This window comes from Oncorhynchus gorbuscha, linkage group LG12 (genome assembly GCF_021184085.1).
Source record: "Oncorhynchus gorbuscha isolate QuinsamMale2020 ecotype Even-year linkage group LG12, OgorEven_v1.0, whole genome shotgun sequence".
Classification (NCBI taxonomy): domain Eukaryota; kingdom Metazoa; phylum Chordata; class Actinopteri; order Salmoniformes; family Salmonidae; genus Oncorhynchus; species Oncorhynchus gorbuscha.
Genome location: NC_060184.1, coordinates 47,848,979 through 47,872,790, shown reverse-complemented (window position 1 = coordinate 47,872,790; position 23,812 = coordinate 47,848,979). Strand labels below are relative to the sequence as shown.

The window sequence follows — 23,812 nt, the reverse complement described above, 5'->3', positions numbered from 1 at the left end:
CAGTTTAAAAATAGCGTTTAGGTACCATCATGTTACATCAAATGATTGAAAATAAAGCTTTGTTAAATAAAGGAGAAATAAAAAATATGTAAAATGATTTAGTCTTCCTAAGCCAGATTGATCATGGTCCATAACTCCTTGTTCACCTCTCCACACACCGTAGCCCCCTTAGCCCTCTCTCTTCCCCTTTCCCTGACCCTCTGCTAGCACACTCTCTCCACTCTGTCTCTCACTTATACTCTTCTTCCAATCTCCATCACATCCCCATCCCACGGCCTCTCTCCTCTCTTTGTCTCCCCCTCCCCTAGTTTCCCATTATATTGCCCGCATTCTCCCCCTCTCTCCCTCCAACTTTCCTCCTCTCTCTCTCTCCACCTTATAACACCTTCCCATCACAGCACTGCCCTCTCCTCTCCTCTCCTCTCCTCTCCTCTCCTCTCCTCTCCTCTCCTCTCCTCTCCTCTCCTCTCCTCTCCTCTCCTCTCCTCTCCTCTCCTCTCCTCTCCTCTCCTCTCTTGTGGGACAATCGGTGGCTTTCTAGCCCTCCCAGTATTCCTCAGAAAGAGAAGAGCAGAAGGGAAAAGTGCATCTCTGGCATTTTCTGCTCATTAATATGCTCGGAATAATGTGTCACGGCAGCAGGAATGCATAACAATGCAGAGATTTTTATGGGGTTTCACTTTTAGCATGCATCACTAATGTAGCCTACTTGAAAGGTTAAGAATATAAGAATGCTCTGAGATAAGCTACAACTTATTATCTGCAAAGGTTAGATTGGATGTACGCAAAACAGACAGATGTATTGCAAAAGGAAATAGTAAAATGGTAGTGTACTGGGAAAGATGGATTAGACTGTGGACATCTGAGAGTTGGAATTAAGTCGCTCTGGATAAGAGCGTCTGCTAAATGACTTAAATGTAAATGTAAATGTGAGTGGTTGATTGGTTGACCGATACACTTGGAGTCCAGTGCGATTAGGAAATAAACTTTATATATATTGAATTGTAATATTTTCCACCAAGTTCTCCAATCAGGGGAGACGGGGGTAGGGGCATAATAATAAATAAACAAATATATACAGTACCAGTCAAAAGTTTGGGCACACCTACTTATTTAAGGGTTTTCCTTTATTTTTACTATTGTCTAAACTGTAGAATAATAGTAAAGATATCAAAACTATGAAATGACACATATGGAATCATATGGTAAACAAAAAAGTGTTAAACAAATCAAAAAATATTTTTGATTTTAGATTCTTCAAAGTAGCTACTCTTTGCCTTGATGAAAGCTTTGCACACTATTGGCATTCTCTCAACCAGCTTCATGAGGTAGTCACATGGAATGCATTTAAATGAACAGGTAAGCATTGTTAAAAGTGAATTTGTGGAATTTCTTCCTCCTAAATGGGTTTGACCCAATCAATTGTGTTGTGACAAGGTAGGGTTGTTATACAGAAGACAGCCATGTTTAATAAGCAAAGAGAAATGGAGTTGGTTCCCCTTTGTTGCTATAACAGCCTCCACTCTTCTGGGAAGGTTTTCCGCTAGATGTTGGAACATTGCTGCAGGGACTTGCATTCATTCAGCCACGAGCATTAGTGATGTCGGGCACTGATGTTGGGGCGATTAGGTCTGGCTCGCAGTCGGCATTCCAATTCTTCCCAAAGGTGTTCGATTGTGTTGAGGTCAGGGCTCTGTGCAGGCCAGTCAAGTTCTTTCACACCGATCTCGACAAACCATTTCTGTATGGACCTCGCTTTGTGAATTGGCATGCTGAAACAGGAAAGGGCCTACCCAAACTTTTACCACAAAGTTGGAAGCAAATAATTGTTTAGAATGTCATTGTGTGCTGTAGTGTTAAGATTTCCCTTTACTGGAACTAAGGGGACTAACCCGAACCATGAACAACAACCCCAGACCATTATTCCTCCTCCACCAAAATATATACTCTATAAATACAAAAGTAAGTGGACACCCCTTCAAATTAGTGGATTTGGCTATTTCAGACACACCTGTTGCTGACAGGTGTATAAAATCGAGCACACAGCCATGCAATCTCCATAGACAAACATTGGCAGTAGAATGGCCTTACTGAAGAGCTCATTGACTTTCAACATGCCACCGTCATATGATGCCACCGTTTGTCACATTTCTGCCCTGCTAGAGCTGCCCTGGTATATACAGTGCCTTGCGAAAGTATTCGGCCCCCTTGAACTTTGCAAACTTTTGCCACATTTCAGGCTTTAAACATAAAGATATAAAACTGTATTTTTTTGTGAAGAATCAACAACAAGTGGGACACAATCATGAAGTGGAACGACATTTATTGGATATTTCAAACTTTAACAAATCAAAAACTGAAAAATTGGGCGTGCAAAATTATTCAGCCCCCTTAAGTTAATACTTTGTAGCGCCACCTTTTGCTGCGATTACAGCTGTAAGTCGCGTGGGGTATGTCTCTATCAGTTTTGCACATCGAGAGACTGAATTTTTTCCCATTCCTCCTTGCAAAACAGCTCAAGCTCAGTGAGGTTGGATGGAGAGCATTTGTGAACAGCAGTTTTCAGTTCTTTCCACAGATTCTCGATTGTATTCAGGTCTGGACTTTGACTTGGCCATTCTAACACCTGGATATGTTTATTTTTGAACCATTCCATTGTAGATTTTGCTTTATGTTTTGGATCATTGTCTTGTTGGAAGACAAATCTCCATCCCAGTCTCAGGTCTTTTGCAGACTCCATCAGGTTTTCTTCCAGAATGGTCCTGTATTTGGCTCCATCCATCTTCCCATCAATTTTAACCATCTTCCCTGTCCCTGCTGATGAAAAGCAGGCCCAAACCATGATGCTGCCACCACCATGTTTGACAGTGGGGATGGTATGTTCAGGGTGATGAGGTGTGTTGCTTTTACGCCAAACATAACGTTTTGCATTGTTGCCAAAAAGTACAATTTCTATTTCATCTGACCAGAGCACCTTCTTCCACATGTTTGGTGTGTCTCCCAGGTGGCTTGTGGCAAACTTTAAACAACACTTTTTATGGATATCTTTAAGAAATGGCTTTCTTCTTGCCACTCTTCCATAAAGGCCAGATTTGTGCAATATACGACTGATTGTTGTCCTATGGACAGAGTGTCCCACCTCAGCTGTAGATCTCTGCAGTTCATCCAGAGTGATCATGGGCCTCTTGGCTGCATCTCTGATCAGTCTTCTCCTTGTATGAGCTGAAAGTTTAGAGGGACGGCCAGGTCTTGGTAGATTTGCAGTGGTCTGATACTCCTTCAATTTCAATATTAGCGCTTGCACAGCGCTCCTTGGGATGTTTAAAGCTTGGGAAATCTTTTTGTATCCAAATCCGGCTTTAAACTTCTTCACAACAGTATCTCGGACCTGCCTGGTGTGTTCCTTGTTTTTCATGATGCTCTCTGCGCTTTTAACGGACCTCTGAGACTATCACAGTGCAGGTGCATTTATACGGAGACATGATTACACACAGGTGGATTGTATTTATCATCATTAGTCATTTAGGTCAACATTGGATCATTCAGAGATCCTCACTGAACTTCTGGAGAGAGTTTGCTGCACTGAAAGTAAAGGGGCTGAATAATTTTGCACGCCCAATTTTTAAGTTTTTGATTTGTTAGAAAAGTTAGAAATATCCAATAAATGTTGTTCCACTTCATGATTGTGTCCCACTTGTTGTTGATTCTTCACAAAAAAAATACAGTTTTATATCTTTATGTTTGAAGCCTGAAATGTGACAAAAGGTCGCAAAGTTCAAGGGGGCCGAATACTTTCGCAAGGAACTGTGTATATATATACTGTATATATATATATATACAGTTGAAGTTGGCAGTTTACATACACCTTAGCAAAATACATTTAAACTCAGTTTTTCACAATTCTTGACATTTAATCCTAGTTAAAATTCCCTGGTGTAGGTCAGTTGGGATCACCACTTTTATTTTAAGAATGTGAAATGTCAGAATAATAGTAGAAAGAATCATTTATTTCCACTTTTATTTCTTTCATCACAATCCAAGTGAGTCAGAAGTTTACATACACTCAATTAGTATTTGGTAGCATTGCCTGTAAATTGTTTAACTTGGTTCAAACATTTCGTGTAGCCTTCCACAAGCTTCCCACAATAAGTTGAGTGAATTTTGTCCCATTCCTCCTGACAGAGCTGGTGTAACTGAGTCAGGTTTGTAGGCCTCCTTGCTCATACAAGCTTTTTCAGTTCTGCCCACAAATAGGACACAGGTATATCCACAGGTACACCTCCAATTGACTCAAATTATGGAATTATCCAAGCCATTTAAAGGCACAGTCAACATAGTGTATGTAAACTTCTGACCCACTGGAATTGTGATACAGTGAATTATAAATGAAATAATCTGTCTGTAAACAATTGTTGGAAAAATGACTTGTGTCATGCAAATCGTAGATGTCCTAACCGACTTGCCAAAACTATAGTTTGTAAACAAGAAATTTGTGGAGTGGTTGAAAAACGAGTTTTAATGACTCCAACCTAAGTGTATGTAAACTTCCGACTTCAACTGTATAAATATATTTTTAAAAGGCGATTAGAAATGATGCAGGTAATTGTATTTTAAATATTTCAATTTTATCTGCCAATTTTATATCCTCTAAAAAAATGTCCATGAATCCTTAGATTCAGGCTCTGCCGCAGCCGGCCGTAACCGGGAGACCCATGGGGCAGCACACAATTGGCCCAGTGTCGGCAGGGATGTCCTTGTCCCATCGGGCTCTAGCGACTCCAGTGGCGGGCCGGGTGCATGCACGCTGACACGGTCGCCAGGTGTACGGTGTTTCCTCCGACACATTGGTGCGGCTGGCTTCCGGGTTAAGCGGGCATTGTGTCAAGAAGCAGTGTGGCTTGGCTGGGTCGTGTTTCACAGGAGTTGCAGCGATGGCACCAGACTGTAACTCTCAATTGGATACCAGGAAATTGGGGAGAAAAAGGGGTAAAAAATAAAATAATAAATCCTATTCCAAGAACCAGTACTATGAAGATGGAAATGACTTTATCTCGGAACATATCTTTTCCTGGACCATCCGTATTTTGGATTGTTGCTTTTTTTTCTAGTCTCCTGTGACAGACTGCAGTGTTGACATTCAGGAATACAGGTTAGCATCCCAAATGGAACCATATTCCCTACATAGTGCACTACGTTTGACCGGATCCTGGTCAAAAGTAGTGCACCATACAAGGAATAGGGTGCCATTTGGGACGTACAGAGTTGTTTGTGACTCATCCTGTAACTGTGTTCATTCTTTAGCTGGAACAAAAGGTTGCTGCTTCACAGCCATCTGCCTGTAAATGTCACATCACTGACAGGAACAGAAAGTCTATCAAATCATCATCCGACAATGGCACACACAAAAAAGACATGACAGCGGATGCACTGTGAGAACATGTTTGACTCCTGCCACTGCTTCCCACTCTAACTGACAATGAAGAACGGAAGCAGAGAAAAGGGGTGTGTGTGTGAGAGAGGGAGAGCAAATGAGAGATAAAAGAGAGAGAAAAAAAGAAAGTGTGAGCGGGTAATTGAGAGATTGATAGAATGAGTGAATGAATATGTTCACGCGCGTATGTGCCTTCCTGCATGCGCGCGCGTGTGTTGCCATAATCCATATGTATGTGGAAGTGTGAGTTCGCGGGAGAGATCGGTCAGTACTGAAGTAATGGCTTCTCTGGAGTGGGGAGCAGGATTGGCTGCCTGGACCTCAAGGTGACACTTAGGGAACAGGGAGGAACAGGGGAATGTGTTTACCCAGCATTCCGCGTGCCAAGCGATTTCCTCTTAAATAAGTGCATCATCCCATCCAGGTGTTGGGTATCTCCGGCTTTCGATAAAACCACACTGTCTCAAATAGCACCCTATTCTCTATGTGGTGCATAGGGCTCGGTCAAAAGCAGTGCACTATATAGGCAGTAGGGTGCCATCCCCTGGTCAAAAGTAGTGCACTATATATAGGCAGTAGGGTGCCATCCCCTGGTCAAAAGTGTTGCACTATATAGGCGGTAGGGTGCCATCCCCTGGTCAAAAGTGTTGCACTATATAGGCAGTAGGGTGCCATCCCCTGGTCAAAAGTAGTGCACTATGTAGGGAATATACTCTGCCATATCCGTCACAACCCAGGATGGTTAAGGCCCGGCTTCGAAGCACACTGGACCATGCAGGAACACAGCACTACAGAAAGCACAGAGTGAATAATCAAACCATAATAGGCAGGGATCTGATGAAGGGATATGGTTTGATGAAGGGAATACGGTTAGGGAGAGACAGGAGGGCCATGGGGGTGTGTCGCACTCGTTCGCAGTGCTTGCATCATCAATATTGTGGCAGGAGCTGGGTTTTAGGGGGCAAGCGGGACCTGTGGATGATTGATGAGCGCTGGGCTGGTTATGAGAGGACTCACTCTGCTGAGACCTCAAGTTCCATCCTCAAAAACGGATTGGGCATAGTGCAGCCTGGGCAAATGTCGGATGGGCTGCTCCATCTTTAGCCCAGTGGGCCTGTCTAAATGTGTGTCTTTGTGAAGAATGATCTCTAGCAAGGATGTACAGGGAAGGACTGGGACTAGCAAACAGCCCGGGCCCGGGCCCCAGAGAGAGTAAAAAATATGGGCCCGGGCTGTTTTCTCATCCCAGTCCTTCCCTGTCCATCCTCACTAGAGTAGCAGACAACACCAGAACACCAGGACCATTAGAATGACTGCCAGTACTGTGAGTGTTTGTCCTAGCAGTCCCACAGTGTGAATTACACTCTGTACTACTGCCGTTTAGGCCCATTCTGCTCCCACGCAGCCATGTGGGTTGTAACAACACTGTAATGTGATACGTGTCCATATCAGCCATGTGTGTTGTAACAACACTGTCATGTAATACGTGTCCATATCAGCCATGTGGGTTGTAACAACACTAATGTAATACGTGTCCATATCAGCCATGTGTGTTGTAACAACACTGTCATGTAATACGTGTCCATATCAGCCATGTGTGTTGTAACAACACTGTCATGTAATACGTGTCCATATCAGCCATGTGTGTTGTAACAACACTGTCATGTAATACGTGTCCATATCAGCCATGTGTGTTGTAACAACACTGTCATGTAATACGTGTCCATATCAGCCATGTGTGTTGTAACAACACTGTCATGTAATACGTGTCCATATCAGCCATGTGTGTTGTAACAACACTGTCATGTAATACGTGTCCATATCAGCCATGTGTGTTGTAACAACACTGTAATGTAATACGTGTCCATATCAGCCATGTGTGTTGTAACAACACTGTCATGTAATACGTGTCCATATCAGCCATGTGTGTTGTAACAACACTGTCATGTAATACGTGTCCATATCAGCCATGTGGGTTGTAATATGATTTAAATATTGAAGAAGTTTTATTGTATGTGTTGTTTTACAAGGGCAAATACGGTAGTTATCAGAGCAGGCTATTAATGAAGCAAGCTAGGTTAACATAATAGTTACCAGTATGGTTTAACCAAGGGAACTGTAGCTTGCTAGCTAAGTTAATGAGGGGTTAGTAGAGATGGGGGACTTGGAAGACCAGCATGACTGGGAGGGAGTGGCGAAGGAGTGAGAGGCAGGGGGAGGACAGACAGGGAAGGCTTTCACTGGGGAAGATGCCCTTGATTGAGATGGGGTGAGGGGGAGCCAAGAGAGATCAAACTACGAACTAAATAGCGAATATTGTAAACCGCTAATGGCATACTTTGAGATACAGTCTATTTGAAATACAGATTTGATTACTTTTTATGGGCTCCCGAGTGGCGCAGCGGTCTAAGGCACTGCATCTCTGTGCTGGAGGCGTCACTACAGACCCTGGTTCAATTCCAGGCAGTATCACAACCGGCTGCGGTTGGGAGTCCCATAGGGCGGCGCACAATTGGCCCAGTGTCGTCCGGGTTAAGGTTTGCCCGTCATTGAAAATAAGAATTTGTTCTTAACTGACTTGCCTAGTTAAATAAAATACTCAGGCAGTTACAATGAAAGAGGATGACCTCTAACCATCTTCCAAGTGGTGGGGAAGTTGTTCTCTGCTTAGTTGATAGAGATAGGAGATACAGGAGTCCATTCTGTTTCAAGTACCTTGGGTCTCTTCTATGCACAGCCCTCTGTGGGCTTTTTGCAGGTATTCATAACTTCTATCAATCACCATTGGTGGTACTGAGTTCCTATAAATGCTTTGATGCTGTGTGGAGGCATTGTATGAGGACATTTGTCACGTAGAGAGGATGCCATGTTATTGACTTTGACCACCTGCTGTCTTTTTGGTTAGAAATATGGTTCTATACTGAATGTGTACAAGTAGGTTAGGTAAGGGATGAAGTGAAAACTAATTGTAGGATCTCTGTCCACGATGAGGGTCGGGCATTAAATGACAGCAGGCTGTTCAATACTGAGTCATACTGACTGACGAAAGGTGTGGATTAATACAGCTTGGCTAGGTACCACATTGTATACAGTATATCACTTATTTGGCTAAATGATTATACATAGTTGGACACGTATTCCTCTTTTAATCCAGCTGCAGTCTTAAAATGGATCGTAACCTTGAATGCAACACTAAGATGTTAAAACATTTCAACTCCAATTGAACCCTGTCTATTTTTAGTCTCTATCTGTTCATTACAAAATGAATGGGGAAAAATGTATGCCGATAGGTGTGCTATTAGCACTAAGTATTATCACCTGCAGCCCATCTGATGCAGTATAGTGGTTATAAATAACTAGGCTGAAGCATGGGGTTGCCTACCTGCCTTTACCATTGTGCTAATCATTAGCTAGATCCCCAATGGGGTATTTGAACTAGTTAGCATGTCCAGTGTTGATATATTTTATCTCCCAAAAAAACTTGTATAAACGATTTGTAACTTTTTGGGCGACCTGACCAAATTCACATAGAAATGTGTTTTATAGATCGGTCCTTGGTATTGAAAGCATGTCTATGTGCGCAATTTCTATGCTCCCAGTTATTAAAGCTGCAAAATGTTACTTTTTGGGCAACCCGACCAAATTCACATATAAAACGTATGTTAAAGATATGACATTCTCATTGAAAGCAAGTCCGAGGGTGTTTTCACATACAGTGAGGGAAAAAAGTATTTGATCCCCTGCTGATTTTGCACGTTTGCCCACTGACAAAGAAATGATCCGTCTATAATTTTAATGGTAGGTTTATTTGAACAAGTGCGAGACAGAATAACAACAAACAAATCCAGAAAAACGCATGTCCAAAATGTTATAAATTGATTTGCATTTTAATGAGGGAAATAAGTATTTGACACCTCTGCAAAACATGACTTAGTACTTGGTGGCAAAACACTTGTTGGCAATCACAGAGGTCAGATGTTTCCGATCATTTCTTTGTCAGTGTGCAAACATACAAAATCAGCAGGGGATCAAATACTTTTTTCCCTCACTGTATAGCCCTCGTTAAAAGAACCGATATCAGTCCTCTTGAAAGTGAACTCTAGGGTAAATAAAAGTGAAATAACTTGGTTCTCTTTGCATTCACACTGCCCTTGCCTTTGAATGAGACCTCAGACCTCTTGCTGGTTTATTTCACCTCTGTTAAGGTCTCAGTCCTCTTTGCAATCACATTGCCATGATTTATGAGAACTGAGACCATTTACACATGTGCATTTTGGGTATTCAAATCAAATAACGTCTTAAAATTAAGCACATTAATCCACTCTACAAGGGATGTAAGAGCCTAACTGGCAAACATACGCAGCGTGTGAGTTTCAGGTTTGGGGAAGATCCTTTAGATTTGCACATAGAAAAAGATGGCGAATTAAAAGCAGGGACAGGAACAAGCTAAACACAAAATGTGCCTGCACCAACTGAGGAAGAAACAAGGTTGAATAAGGTTTTTGATGAACCAAAACCAAAAACTGTACAGACGTGATGCTGCTAGCAACACTGGCAGTCCAGAATGCATGTTTGCCTCCCTAGTATGACACTCACAACTTGAATACGCCTTAAGAGGATTATTTGTCTCGCTTAGAAAGCACAACAACAAGCCGACTAGGTAAATTGATCAACTCATCTACTATGGGGTTGTCTGGTTTTTCTAGTCATTAATAGTTTTGCTTGCAGAGAAAAAGTACATGTGGACTGTTCTTGCAGCTTCAAAGCGCACCTGGAAGAAATATTGTTTTGGGCGTGGTGGAAATAACTGCAGCGGAGACACTGTTGTGTACCCACATGTTATTCCTAACAATGGAGTCATTATATTCAGCTATATAAAATGATGTCCAGTAGCTAGGGTACAGCAGGATGAATTAACTTGTTAGATCACAGCCACATTATGTCCATACTCCATCTGTTATTTTAATAACCTGGGGTTTACTTCCTCATATCAAGCAAATACATATCAGGCACTTTATGAAAAGGTGAAGAAAAACAATTAGCTACTGGTGGACTATGGTGTTACTTAGCTAGAGGTAGGCTGGACAATAGAACGAGTCAGAATTCACCCAAGGTTGAAAAATAGCAAAAGAACGTTGGATAGCTGGAACACTAGCGCAAGCATATGAATGGAGTCAAACGTTCAAAGAGCCTGTGTCACGACTTCCGCCGAAGTCGGTCCCTCTCCTTGTTCGGGCGGTGTTCGGCGGTCGACGCCACCGACCTTCTAGCCATCGCTGATCCATTTTTCATTTTCCATTGTTATTGTCTTGTCTTCCATCACACCTGGTTCCACAATCCCATCAATTACATGTTGTGTATTTATCCCTCTGTTTCCCCTCATGTCCTTGTCGGTGATTGTTTGTTGTATGTATTGGTGCAAGTTAAGTTCTGGTGTGCGACGGGTTTTGCACCCTCTTATTTTAGTTGGTTTTATTTTGGTTTTCTGAGTTTTTGTATATTCATCAAACTGCTCCGTTTATACCAAGTTCACTCTCCTGTGCCTGACTTCCCTGCCACCAGCACGCACCCTTTAAAGCCCGTTTTGACTGGAGTGAAGCATAGAATTCCATTTAGCCTAAATGGCACCAAAAATGTATCCTTTTTGATTTTACCACTACATTCTGTTCTTAGGGCGAAACTGTAAAATAACAACTTGTGTAGAAAGTCAACATCAGCACCTCGATGGTGCCAAGTGTGCTTATGTCTGCATAACGAGGAAGTAGGAATGGCAACTTCTGACCATTTCTGGTCTAGCGTTTGATGACAACGTAATACACTGCCCAGGCTTACATAATTAGAAAGAGGAGATTCTCATGATTAAAATGGTGCCCGAAAAATCTAAATGTACACATTGAGAGATATTTGACGATTTATACCAGCATGCCTCGCCATAGGAAAACAATGGGTGGAGCTCAGTGTTCTAAGGGCAAAAGGTAATTTGTGGCTAGTGTTTGATGAGAACGGAATACACTGCCCAGACTTACATAATTAGAAAGAGGAGATTGTCATGATTTAAAATGGTGTACAATTTAAAACAAAATCTAAATATACACATTGCGAGATATTTGCCAAAATAGACAGACATACCTATATTTCCTCAAAGGGAACAACGGGACGACCTCAGGAGTTCCATGAGTAATTTTTTGTTGTTTATATATCTATTTTTTAAATTTTACCCCTTTTTCTCCCCAATTTCTTGGTATCCAATTGTTGTAGTAGCTATCTTGTCTCATCGCTACAACTCCCGTACGGGAGAGACGAAGGTTGAAAGTCATGCGTCCTCCGATACACAACCCAACCAAGCCGCACTGCTTCTTAACACAGTGCGCATCCAACCCGGAAGCCAGCCGCACCAATGCGCCGGAGGAAACATTGTGCACCTGGCCACCTTGGCTAGCGCACACTGCGCCCAGCCCGCCACAGGAGTCGCTGGTGCGCGATGAGACAAGGACACCCCTACCGACCAAGCCCTCCCTAGCGCCTGTGCGTCGCCCCACGGACCTCCCGGTCGCGGCCGGTTATGACAGAGCCTGGGCGCGAACCCAGGGACTCTTATCCGCTGCAGTACAGCGCCCTTAACCACTGCGCCACCCGGGAGGCCCATGTTGTTTATATTTTATCTACAAACAACTTTTGTAAAGCAGGCATTGTGACGTAGAACAATAAGCTGGGAATAGAATGTTCGGAAGGCGAGTAGGTGCTCAATAAAACGGCAGCTGGCAGGGTGAAAAATTCCCTAAAATAAGGCCCCCTTTTTTGTGATTACTTCAAAACTACAGCAAGTAGCTGGGACATATGGTAATATTATGAAACTGGGCTCCACGGTGGATGTAATGAAATAGTTTTTATCCGAAAAAAAGCATTGTTAAAAATGTGATGTGTCCAGCCTACCTGAGGCGCGACTGTCCGCTTTTCGTCTTACAGACAAACCTTGCTTGCTGACAAGCAATTAGATAGCTAGCTTACTTTAGCAAGTAGATTCCACTCACCTCAAGGTATAGTATGGCTAATTAATCTATGCTTATGTATGAAGTTGAAGCTGGGTTTCCCAAGTCGCTCGGTGCTTACTGTTCAAGCTGGCTAGCAAGCTAAACAGACAATTCAGAAGCACATCTGTTTAATGTCATGCACCCAAGAAGACTCAACCAATCACATGATACAACACTGGATTGGCTAACGGTCATGGCTAGAAGGGATACAGCTTGTCAAATGAACGTCTAAAGGTTCTTTTTTTCATTTTAGCTCATGCTAACCCTAACCCTTTACCTAACAATAACCTAATTCTCCTAACCTGCAACATTAATGATCCTTACCTGCTGCATAGGTTCTCCTAACCTGCTACGAAAAGTCTAATCTAACAAAAACAGTATGCTATCTAGTCCACACCCTGGCCATGTGCAAGCATTTGTTAGTTCGTCCATCACTGCAGTGAAAATGACTAATGTAAGGTTTCTAGACACACACCTACCTCTAAGCCCGCCCCCCACCAACCTGAAATCCAATCGAGAAAAAAAGAGACTCAAAGGTGCCAAGACTTGAGAGAGAGCAACTTGAGAAATTAAGAGTGAAAAGTAGACAAATCCTATGGCGAGGCATGCTGGTATAAATTTGATGCTTTCACATGTATTTTTTTTACACATTTGAACCATGTTTCTTGACTTGCAGTTCTCTATTTTTTGATTCAGACATTTTTATGTTCTGCTCACGGGACAAGCTCTTCTATCTCGACTAAGTTTTATCGTGGGACACATCCTCTGCGCTCTCGACTATGTGTTCGCTTCACCTTGCTCGACAGCGGTATCATGCGCGCAATGGACTTTAATGGCTGATTTGACGCGATATGTCCCCAGAACACATATTCCCCATGGAGGCAGCGGTTCGATCCCCATTCCACCACTCACTTTCTCTGCTATTTCCCTCTCATCTGTCCCCCCCCATCTACATTTCTAAAATATGTGTGTCATTGGTATTTGCAGGCCAGTTTGAGTGGAACAGCAAACAACAGCAGATTGGGAAGAGACAGCTGTTCAGGTACTCCCCTGTCTGTCTCCAGCTCTCTTTTACACCCCAAAGAGTCAACTAGGGAGCAGGAAGATAGACAACAGCATCTGCCACAGACACAGACTCCCAGACTCATAAGGACAGACAGAGACAGAGGCACAGACACAGACACAAATCAAAGTAGCACAGAAAGGTAATAGATTTTTAGTGATGATCCAGTGTCAGTAATGCCCTTTAACGCCAACATGGACGGAGTTAATTAGGAGTGCAGAAGTTGATGACAGCATCCCAAATGGCACCCTATTCCCTATATAGTGCACTAAATAGGGAATAGGCAGACATTTGGGATCCATAAATATCTTATGTGAGTCTACTCTTTGTAGTAAGATGGGTTATTAGAAGATAACGCATGATGGCAGTGTGTGTATGTGACATGACCCCATACACACACACACACATTCACATTCCTTCACACTCTTCACATACGTTGCGGCTACTCTGTTTATTAACTATGCATAGTCACTATACCCCTACCTCAACTACCACGACTAACCCGTACCCCTACACATTGACTCGAAACTGGTACCCCCTGTATATAGCCTCATTATTGTTGTTTTACTGTGTTACTATTTATCCTTCAGTTTTTTAAACACATTTTTCAAACAAATTGGTTAAGGGCGCGTAAGAAAGCATTTCACGGTAAGGTCTACTCTTGTTGTATTCGGCGCATGTGACAAATCAAATTTGACTTGGTGTCTATTTCTGACTGTCATCAACACACAGGGTTCTGCCAGCTTTCACCACTGTATACTCAGTCACATCAAACACCATTTAATATATTCACAACGCACACGCATGTACAGACATTCCTAAAACACACAAACATGCACACGCACACACACACGCACAGGATTGTTTCAAGGCACAGATCTGGGGAAGGGTACTAATACATTTCTGCTGCATTGAAGGTCCCTAAGAACACAGTGGCCTACATCATTCTTGAATGGAAGAAGTTTGGAACCAACAAGACTCTTCCTAGAGTTGGCCGCCTGGGAAAACTGAACATGTTTTTCAGTGGCAGGGACTGGGAGACTAGTCAGGATCGAAGGAAAGATGAACAGAGCAAAGTACAGAGAGATTCTTGATGAAAACCTACTCCAGAGCGGTCAGGACCTCAGACTGGGGTAAAGGTTCACCTTCCAACAGGACAACGACCCTAAGCACACAGCCAAGACAACGCAGGAGTGGCTTTGGGACAAGTCTCTGAATGTCCTTGAGGGGCCCAGCTAGAGCCCAGGCTTGAACCCGATCGAACATCTCTGGAGAGACCTGAAAATAGCTGTACAGCGATGCTCCTCATCCAACCTGACAGAGCTTGAGAGGATCTGCAGAGAACAATGGGAGAAACTCCCCAAATACAGGTGTGCCAAATTTATCGCGTCATACCGAAGAAGACTCTGTAATGGCTGCCAAAGGTGCTTCAACAAATTACTGAGTAAAGGGTCTGAATACATATGTAAATGTGATATTTCCAATTTATTTTTAATACATTTTGCAAACATTTCTAAAAACGTGTTTTTGCTTTGATATTATTCGGTATTGTGTGTAGATTGATGACAAAAACAAACTATTTAATCAGTTTTAGAATAAGGCTGTAATGTAACAAAATGTGGAAAAAGTTAAGGGGTCTGAATACTTTTCGAATGCACTGTAGCTGACTAACTGACGTCCATTCAAGTTAAGGGGTCACAAACAGTTAGCTGAATGAACTAGAGTGTAAGAAATTCACTACAGAAGTCTTGCATGCACTTAAAGGATGTCAGTAAAGTCTCATCGAATCCAAACTATGTAGTAAACCTCGAAATGGTCCGTTCATGTTAAAAAAAGTTTTTTTTTTACTGTAGATGTTGCTTTAATAGTCTCCATTAAAGAAATACAGTCAGACTATAATGAATACGATACGGAGATAATTACAGTGATACAGACTTGGATGAACAAACTGTACCGCTAGGAAGCAGAGGCAGAGAAACAAAATACAAGGAGTTCTGAACAGCCACGGTTAAAGAAAGGTTTTTTTTTTAAAGGCTTTACGTTCACTAACTAAACAGTCTCTTTAACCGGAGGACCAGGCATGTCCCTGGTGTTTATTTTCCTAACTTCACACCAGCCATTAATAAACTGACGCGGCTTTCCACCTTTGGCTAGCAACGTTGAGATGCAAATCCAGACAAGATGCCCAAACAATCCACTACCCGCAAAATGACCTCCGTTGCATGCTACATAAGAGCCAGAGTCGCGACACTCTCACGCAACAAACTGACTTCCAGGAAAAGTTCTAAGGAAACAAAATAGGAAGCCTAACATTACGCCCTTTGGAATTTGGTAAAAAAAAAAAAAACTCTCCAAGATTCCAGAACTCTCCTCCATTGTTCAGAGAGGAGAGTGAGAAAGAACAAGATAATTATTGCTGAATCTGTACAGTATACAGATTCAAGAAAATGTAGGCTAAGTATGTTTGCAGTACGTGTCTGTGTTGGGAATACTTTGAAGGACTTACCACGTCGGACTCCTCACTGCCAGAGAGATACATATCTGTCCTAACCGGCTCTGCTGTTTCTCTGCTCTCCTATGCCCAGCTCGGAAGAAAAACTCATCAACTGCTGCCCATCTCCTCCCAGTCCCGGCACAGACAGACAAACTCTTACTTACTACTCCTTGTCTCCTTTCAGTAAAACCCACTGAAACTACATAGAGGAGAGGCCTCTTGCACTTCCTCTTTCAAACGGCAGTCAAGTGAACCACAGAGATTTGGGAGTTTCAGCCCTTGTATGACCCAGTCCTGTCCTCTCTTTCTGGGAGAACACTCCTTCGGTGCTCTATGACCGTTCACCAGTCCCCGAAAACAAGCCCCCCGCCCCCTGAACCCCTCCCTCCCACACACACACACACACACACACATACACAGCTAGGAAGTAAGAACTCTGGCCAACAAGGCAGGCCTGAAAATTCACAGAATGCAACAAAAGCAGCACACACACATTAAAATGTGTGTGCAGCTGTTTTGTTGCATTCTGGAATTTTCAGGCCTGCCTTGTTGGCCAGAGTTCTTACTTCCTAGCTGTGTATGTGTGTGTGTGTGTGTGTGTGTGTGTGTGTGTGTGTGTGTGGGAGGGGTTCAGGGGGCTTACACTTTTAGGAGAGGAAGGGTAAAGACTTAACCTAATGTACGTAGAGGCCCAACACATGTTCCTGAAACCAAACTTCAGGAAATAATTATCTTTATTATGTTGAAAATAAGCCATTTACCAGAGGCTTGATCAATTTAGGAAAGGACACAAAAAGGGGCGAATGTACTTTGAACATGTTTCAATCATCAAGATAATGAAATGTGTGATGGTTCTCAAAGAATTTGAGGAAATATTTGTATAATATATAGCATATCTTGCTTTCTTTCATCATAGTTCAAACATAGTTCTAACAAGCACCAATTGAGTACAACATGTTCCTAACATACATGTAGCCTAAACCAGACAGAGATCCTATTGTTCTATTTAATTATTGTTCTATTTCAGTTTGTATTTAATTATTAAATTAAAGCTTATTTGTTTTATAAACAGATTTGCAGATATTAAAGCAGGTGCAGCAAAAAAATTGTTTTTATTTGATTTAACAAGTCATAAATTATTTTTTTTACAATGACCCCGGCCACACCCTCCTCTATCCCGGACGATGCTGGGCCAATTGTGCGCTGCCCTATAGGACTCCTGGTCACGGCTGGTTGTAATACAGCCTGGGATCGATCCAAGGTCTGTAGTGACTCCTCTAGCACTGGGATGCAGTGACTTAGAACGCTGTGCAACTCGGGAGCCCCTGAAATACGTGAAATACTTGTTTCTAGCTCCAGCGATGCAGTAAATGTCTAACATTACAATACTAGTACACAAATACCTATGAAATATTTAGCAAGAATCACAAGAGTGGGGGTGATATTGTAGTCAATAAACAATATTGTATTCAGTCAATAGTTGACAGTCAAATTAGGTGATTGGCAGTCAGTGTCCCAGCGAGAAAATCTGTCATGTCATGATGACTTTCATTGGTGGCCATGAAGCCTTTAGTTAGTTTTCAGTCTATAGTTTGGGCATTCCTTTGGTATTTTTCCTATTTATGTTTTGTCACCATCTGATCAACTATTAATCTGCTTGGACTGGCCCGATCAAGAGGTCAAGAAGGAGCTGGCCCTGGACCTATGGTAAGGTAGCTGTCTCCTGGGTACATGTACATTCAAATCCTGGTCGCATATGCTTACTTCTCACATGTATGCACAGATCAAATCAGGTTACAGACCGTGTAGCTAGACCTAAAAAAAAAGAAATCAATAAAAGTGTGACACCAGATGAGCAAATCCCATGATACACCACTCCTCCTCAGCCTCCTGGCATTGCCCAGATGTTTGAAAGCCATGGGGAGAACCACGTGTTTGGTGGGTAAATCCTACGAGATTATGTGACCACGTTTGGTCTGCTTTAACCCCTTTACAAGGATTCTAATCCAGAGTGGGTGCTGGGCACGTGGATCAGTGTTAGACTGTTGCCTTGTCAGGACAGTCATCCAAGACCACCGCCTAAGCCCCTTTTTGAGCCAGGAAAAACCCTGAGGTACTCTACAGAACACATCTGGTAACCTGGTTATATACCTGGTATAACACCTTCTGTAATACCAGATCTAAGATATTGGATATTGTCTCCAATCGCTGGTGCACACTAACACAAAGGTCTGCTCACATCGACTAGACACTGTTCCCCAGACTTAGGCCCTGTATCGAAAACATCTATCTTAAAACAGTGCCATACCTCAACATATTGCCCTAGTTATCTCATGGTCAAAGTCCCACAAGCAGAACTAATAGTAATCTGGGATGAGCGAGGGTGAATCTGCTGCTGGAGAGGAGAGCAGGGCCATGGCTAATTAGGCTCCATCTGCCCTCATGTGGACCAGGATGTGTGTGTCCCAAAATGGCACACTATTCCCTAGTAGTGCACTACTTTTACCAGAGCCCATATGGGCTCTGGTAAAAGTAGTACACTCACTATAAAGACAATAGGGTGCCATTTGGGACGCAGAGAAAGGTCTGTTCACACATAGTGTGAAGACAGTAGATTGGAGGTGTGATCTGGGAGGTGAGTCCTCACTCTTAGCCATATTTGATTTATTTTACCTTTATTTAACTAGGCAAGTCAGTTAAGAACAAATTATTATTTTCAATGATGGCCTAGAAACAGTGGGTTAACTGCCTTGTTCAGGGGCAGAACGACATATTTTTACCATGTCAGCTCGGGAGATTCGATTTTGCAACCTTCCGGTTACTAGTCCAACGCCCGGACCATTAGGCTACCTAATTCCTGTTGTTGGAGTGAATGACTGCTTTATTCTCATACTCATCTCATGTAACATCTGTAGCGTTTCAACACTCCGATAATTTACCCCAAATTCCCAGGTGTTCCAGAAGAATCCCAGTTGGAATATTCTAGGAAGAATTTCCCTACCCTAAACATCAAAGAGTCTGTAACATGTAGCTTATTTAGGATTACATACAGCCCTAGTGCCTTTCATGAGATAGAGAAAGAATTCTGATCATTCTGTATGTCCTCTTTTATTGTTAGAAAAAAATGTATGCGAGTCATTCTTGGGTTTTTATTAGGAGGATGTGGGTGAGCTCTCTGCGATTGACTAACTAGTGGGCTGTGTGTGTGTGTGTGTTCGTGCGTGCGTGACATATATCAATAATTTGTGTGGGTGGAGCCAAACTTTGAATAGATCAATTGCCCACTCGCTCTGCCAGTGTCGGGTATCAAATGCCCTAGTTACCTTTGGCTTATTGATTCACACACATACTGATGCAGTGACACAAACAAGCATTACATGCATACAGCGAGGTCTCTCCACAACAGCTCATGAAAGAAAAAGGCAGACACTTTTATCCAGGTGAGTAGTGGGTGCATACATTATAGTATGGGTTGCCCCACACAGCTCATGGTGAATATTTACAAAATATGAACTCTCATGAACAAACTGGCATAGCGTGATCCTGTCTAAAGTACATGTAAAATAGATGGAGACTGGTCCCAGTTAGCCTACATCTGCATCAATACCGAGGCTGTGTCCGAAATGGCAGCCTATTCCCTATACAGTTCATTACTTTTGATCAGGGCATTAGGGTATAGGGAATAGGGTACCATATGGGACAGATCCTGAGAGAGTAGGTGACTGACTGGGAGGTGTGGTAAGTGGAAAACACACATTCCCACTCAGATTTCGGCTGCTCTCATTGGGTAAAATAATAATGTGGACGGGTGGCAGTGCCCTGTGGCATTCCTCTACATGGCTGCCATTCCATCCAAAAATAAACTACCCCTGTCCGTGTAATTGTATTCATTATTATCTAAAAAGCTAAACTGATCCTAGATCAGAACTCCTACTCTGTGACGATTTGTGAATACGGACCCTGAACATACAAAATCAAATCTATCTTGTTTAACCACCCAAACAAGTTCAAAGAGCTCTAATTGACCAATTGCACAATGATGTAATAAATCATAATGAACTATTTGTTTTCTTCCATTGTAAATCTGTACACTCCCAGTAAATGAGAGTGGGTCTTTTTACAACGTCAACAATACCAATAGTGTCATACTAATGGGCTAGAAGAGGCCTCTATTAGATTATTGGAGAGTTTGCGCTAATCTCTAGCACTTAATAATATAATAATAATATATGCCATTTAGCAGACGCTTTTATCCAAAGCGACTTACAGTCATGTGTGCATACATTCTACGTATGGGTGGTCCCGGGGATCAAACCCACTACCCTGGCGTTACAAGCGCCATGCTCTACCAACTGAGCTACAGAAGGACCACTTCTTCCTAGGTAGGTTCATCTTGCCAACACTCATATTATACAAATTAAATGCTCCAAGACTACACTCTGTGCAATAAAGCTAGCAAGGGACGGAGAGAGAGAGGAGGGACACAGTACAGGCAGGTCGGCCACCAGGCAGATAGTAAGAACCGTGCACTATGCCTACCTGTATATTGCAATGGAATGCTGTATCTCGCAATATCTTGGCTTGCAATGTCTCGCAACTTCAGTAAAGCAGGGCCTATCATCAATGAATAGGCTAGGATATTCTACACGCAACACACTGATTTTTTTAAACATAAAGGATCCAAGCTTTGTTTAACTTCTTTAGGATAGGGGGCAGTATTTTCACGCACGGATGAAAAGCATGCCCAAAGTAAACTGCCTGTGTCTCAGGCCCAGAAGCTAGGATATGCATATAATTGGTGGATTTAGATAGAAACACTCTAAAGTCTATAAAACTGTTAAAATTATGTCTGTGAGTATAACAGAACTGAAATGGCAGGCGAAACCCCGAGGACAAACCATCCCCCCCAAAAAATAATTTCATCTTACCACTGTTTTCAATGGCTTGAACTCTAATTATAAGCCCAAGTCCTCCCAAATTGCAGTTCCTAGGACTTCCACTAGATGTCAATCGTCTTTAGAAAGAGTTTCAGGCTGGATTTTAGAAAAATGACCCGGAAATTGTAGTTTTTCTAGGTGGCTCCCATTTTGGCTTTAGTGATTCCAAGCGCGTGGAGGAAAGCGCAGGTTAATCTCCGGTAAAGACAATAACGATTCTCCGTCTTAAATTTATTTGTGTATTAGGATACCTAAGGAATGATTATAAATGTTGTTTGACTTGTTTGGAAAAGTTTATTAGTAACATTTGGGATAAATTTTGTATGCATTTTGATAGAGGGAAATTGAGTGGATTATTGACTGATGCGTGCCAGATAAACTGAGTTTTTATGGATATAAAAAGGACATTATCGAACAAAAGGACCTTTTGTGATATTTATGGGACATAATGGAGTGCCAACAGAAGAAGATCTTCAAAGGTAAGGCATGAATTATATCGTTATTTCTGAGTTTTGTGTCGCGCCTGGTGGGTTGAAATATGATTGTCATGTGTTTGTTTGATGGGGTGCTGTCCTCAGATAATCACATGGTATGCTTTCGCCGTAAAGCCTTTTTGAAATCGTTAACCCGCGCTGCCATCAAACCAAGGCACGCTGCCTGCTAATTATCTATAGGCTATGTTTAAACTTGTCAATTCCAAATTATTTTCTACAGTAACACGTTTTATTTTCTAACAAAAGTTTGAATTGAGGCGTGTTCCGCCTCCTCATTAATTCACATAAGAAGTAGCCCATTTCACTGTTACGGACAATTTATGTTTGAGACTTTACTGAGCTGGGGAAACTTATATCTTTAACACGAGCCCAAGCACTTCCCCAATGTTTCCCCAGATCAAGTATGAGTACATTGCGCATCTCTAGGCAGAACAGGCCTTGCACGATATTTTCCCCCTGGCATTGTTGTTTTCCTAACAAATAATAACTGTGTACCTACTTCCTATCAAAGAAAGAGCTTCATTTTCTCTATTTCATGTTGTCATTTCTACCGTGGCATACCGTATGCATGTATGGAGCATAAAGTATTTACCGTTTTATTCACGTTTTCAAGTACTGGTGACAAATCATGCAGGGAGATTCTTGCATAGATTGTAATGGACACATATGATGTGTGTAAGATACTTTTTTAAAGGTTGTACTGATTATGATGAACAAATTCTAAGCTATTTGCCATCTATGAGTGGCACCATGTTTGTGGACTTCATACAATGCAATCTGGTTGTCACGTAAGTGTCTGTCAGACCAAGGATGTTATTACAGAAAAAGGTGATGCGATAGTTCACTCGACTGATTTATGGTGCTTTCAAGACAACTGGGAACTCTGAAAAATTATCTTGTGATCAGTGATCTTCAGGTCGGAAAGTCTGAGCTCTAGAAAGAGGCCCGAGTTCCGGAGTTGGAATTCCCGAGTTGGATGACCTCTCAAAACTATTTTTCCCAAGTTGTTTTGAACGCGGCATCAGATTGGTACTATGGTATCGCAGGGTTGCTAGCTCAGACCCTCCCTTCCCAGGGGTTTTATTTAGCTTATACACTTCTCCTGTATTTGTACCCCATTTATTGATAAATCCCCCATCATAGTAATATTTCCCCCACGATACTTTCACCCATTTCTACCCCCCATGGACTTGAAACCCCCCCACAAATTAAATTAACTTCCTTCCATAAACCCCCCCTAAAATGGTTTCCTCCCTGTTTAGCTTTCACGCTATGGTTAGGCTAGCCAGTAGGCTTGTATTTGGGGTGATGATCTGTGAGGTGATAACATTTTATTTGCTTTGTGATTTGTGCTCCAGGTCTGGTATACACTGTAACAAGTACATCGAAGATTTGTAATATGCTAAAATAGTGGCCAAACAAAGTTCATATTCTTCAGGCAAATGGCGCAGCAATCTTTGACTTTGTTCAATCGCGTCTTACAGTGAATGGCATTCTGGGATTAAAACCTCTTGGTATTAGGGGGCAGTATTTTCATTTTTGGAGAAAAAAAACGTTCCCGTTTTAAACAGGATATTTTGTCAGGAAAATATGCTAGAATATGCATATAATTGACAGCTTTGGATAGAAAACACTAACGCTTCCAAAACTGTAAAGATATTGTCTGTGAGTATAACAGAACTGTTGTTGCAGGCGAAAGCCTGAGAAAAATCCAATCCGGAAGTGCCCCAGGTTTTGAAAGCGCTGCATTCCAATGACTCCCTATTCAGCTGTGAATGTACCATCAACGAGCTTCCGCTTTCCACGTATTCCCCAAGGTGTCTACAGCATTGTGACGTAGTTTTACGCATTTCTGTTGAAGAATAGCCGTAGGCGGCCACATTGCGTAAGTGGTCACATGGTGGCTCTGAGAGAGATTCTTGCATAAAATACAGAGGTAGCCATTACTCCAATCAGTCCTAGTGAAAAACTAATTGTCCCGACAGATATATTATCGAATAGATATTAGAAAAACACCTTGAGGATGGATTCTAAACAACGTTTGCCATGTTTCTGTCAATATTATGGAGCTAATTTGGAATATTTTTTGCGTTGTGGTGACCGCAATTTCCGGGCGATTTCTCAGCCAAACGTGAAGATCAAAAGGAGCTATTTCCTGGGAGTCTCGTGAGTGAAAACATCCGAAGTTCATCAAAGGTAAATGATTTAATTTGATTGCTTTTCTGATTTCCGTGACAAAGTTGCCTGCTGCTAGCAAGGCATAATGCTATGCTAGGCTATGATAAACTTACACAAATGCTTGTCTAGCGTTGGCTGTAAAGCATATTTTGAAAATCTGAGATGACAGAGTGATTAACAAAAG

The 23,812-nt window shown here is 42.2% G+C and overlaps 1 protein-coding gene across 8 annotated transcripts in view; it reads right to left on the bottom strand.

Moving 5' to 3' along the window:
- The window catches only part of LOC123991086 (voltage-dependent L-type calcium channel subunit beta-2-like), a 131,269-nt gene that overhangs the window by 50,954 nt on the left and 56,503 nt on the right, over positions 1-23,812 (bottom strand). The window contains exon 1 of one of the 8 annotated variants that reach the window (XM_046292281.1): positions 16,032-16,331. The exons of the other annotated variants lie outside the window; for them this stretch is intronic. Within the exon in view, the coding sequence (XP_046148237.1) occupies positions 16,032-16,064 (33 nt within the window). The 5' untranslated portion in view covers positions 16,065-16,331. Of the gene's footprint in view, positions 1-16,031; positions 16,332-23,812 lie in introns of those variants that run through there. 8 annotated transcript variants of the gene reach the window in all.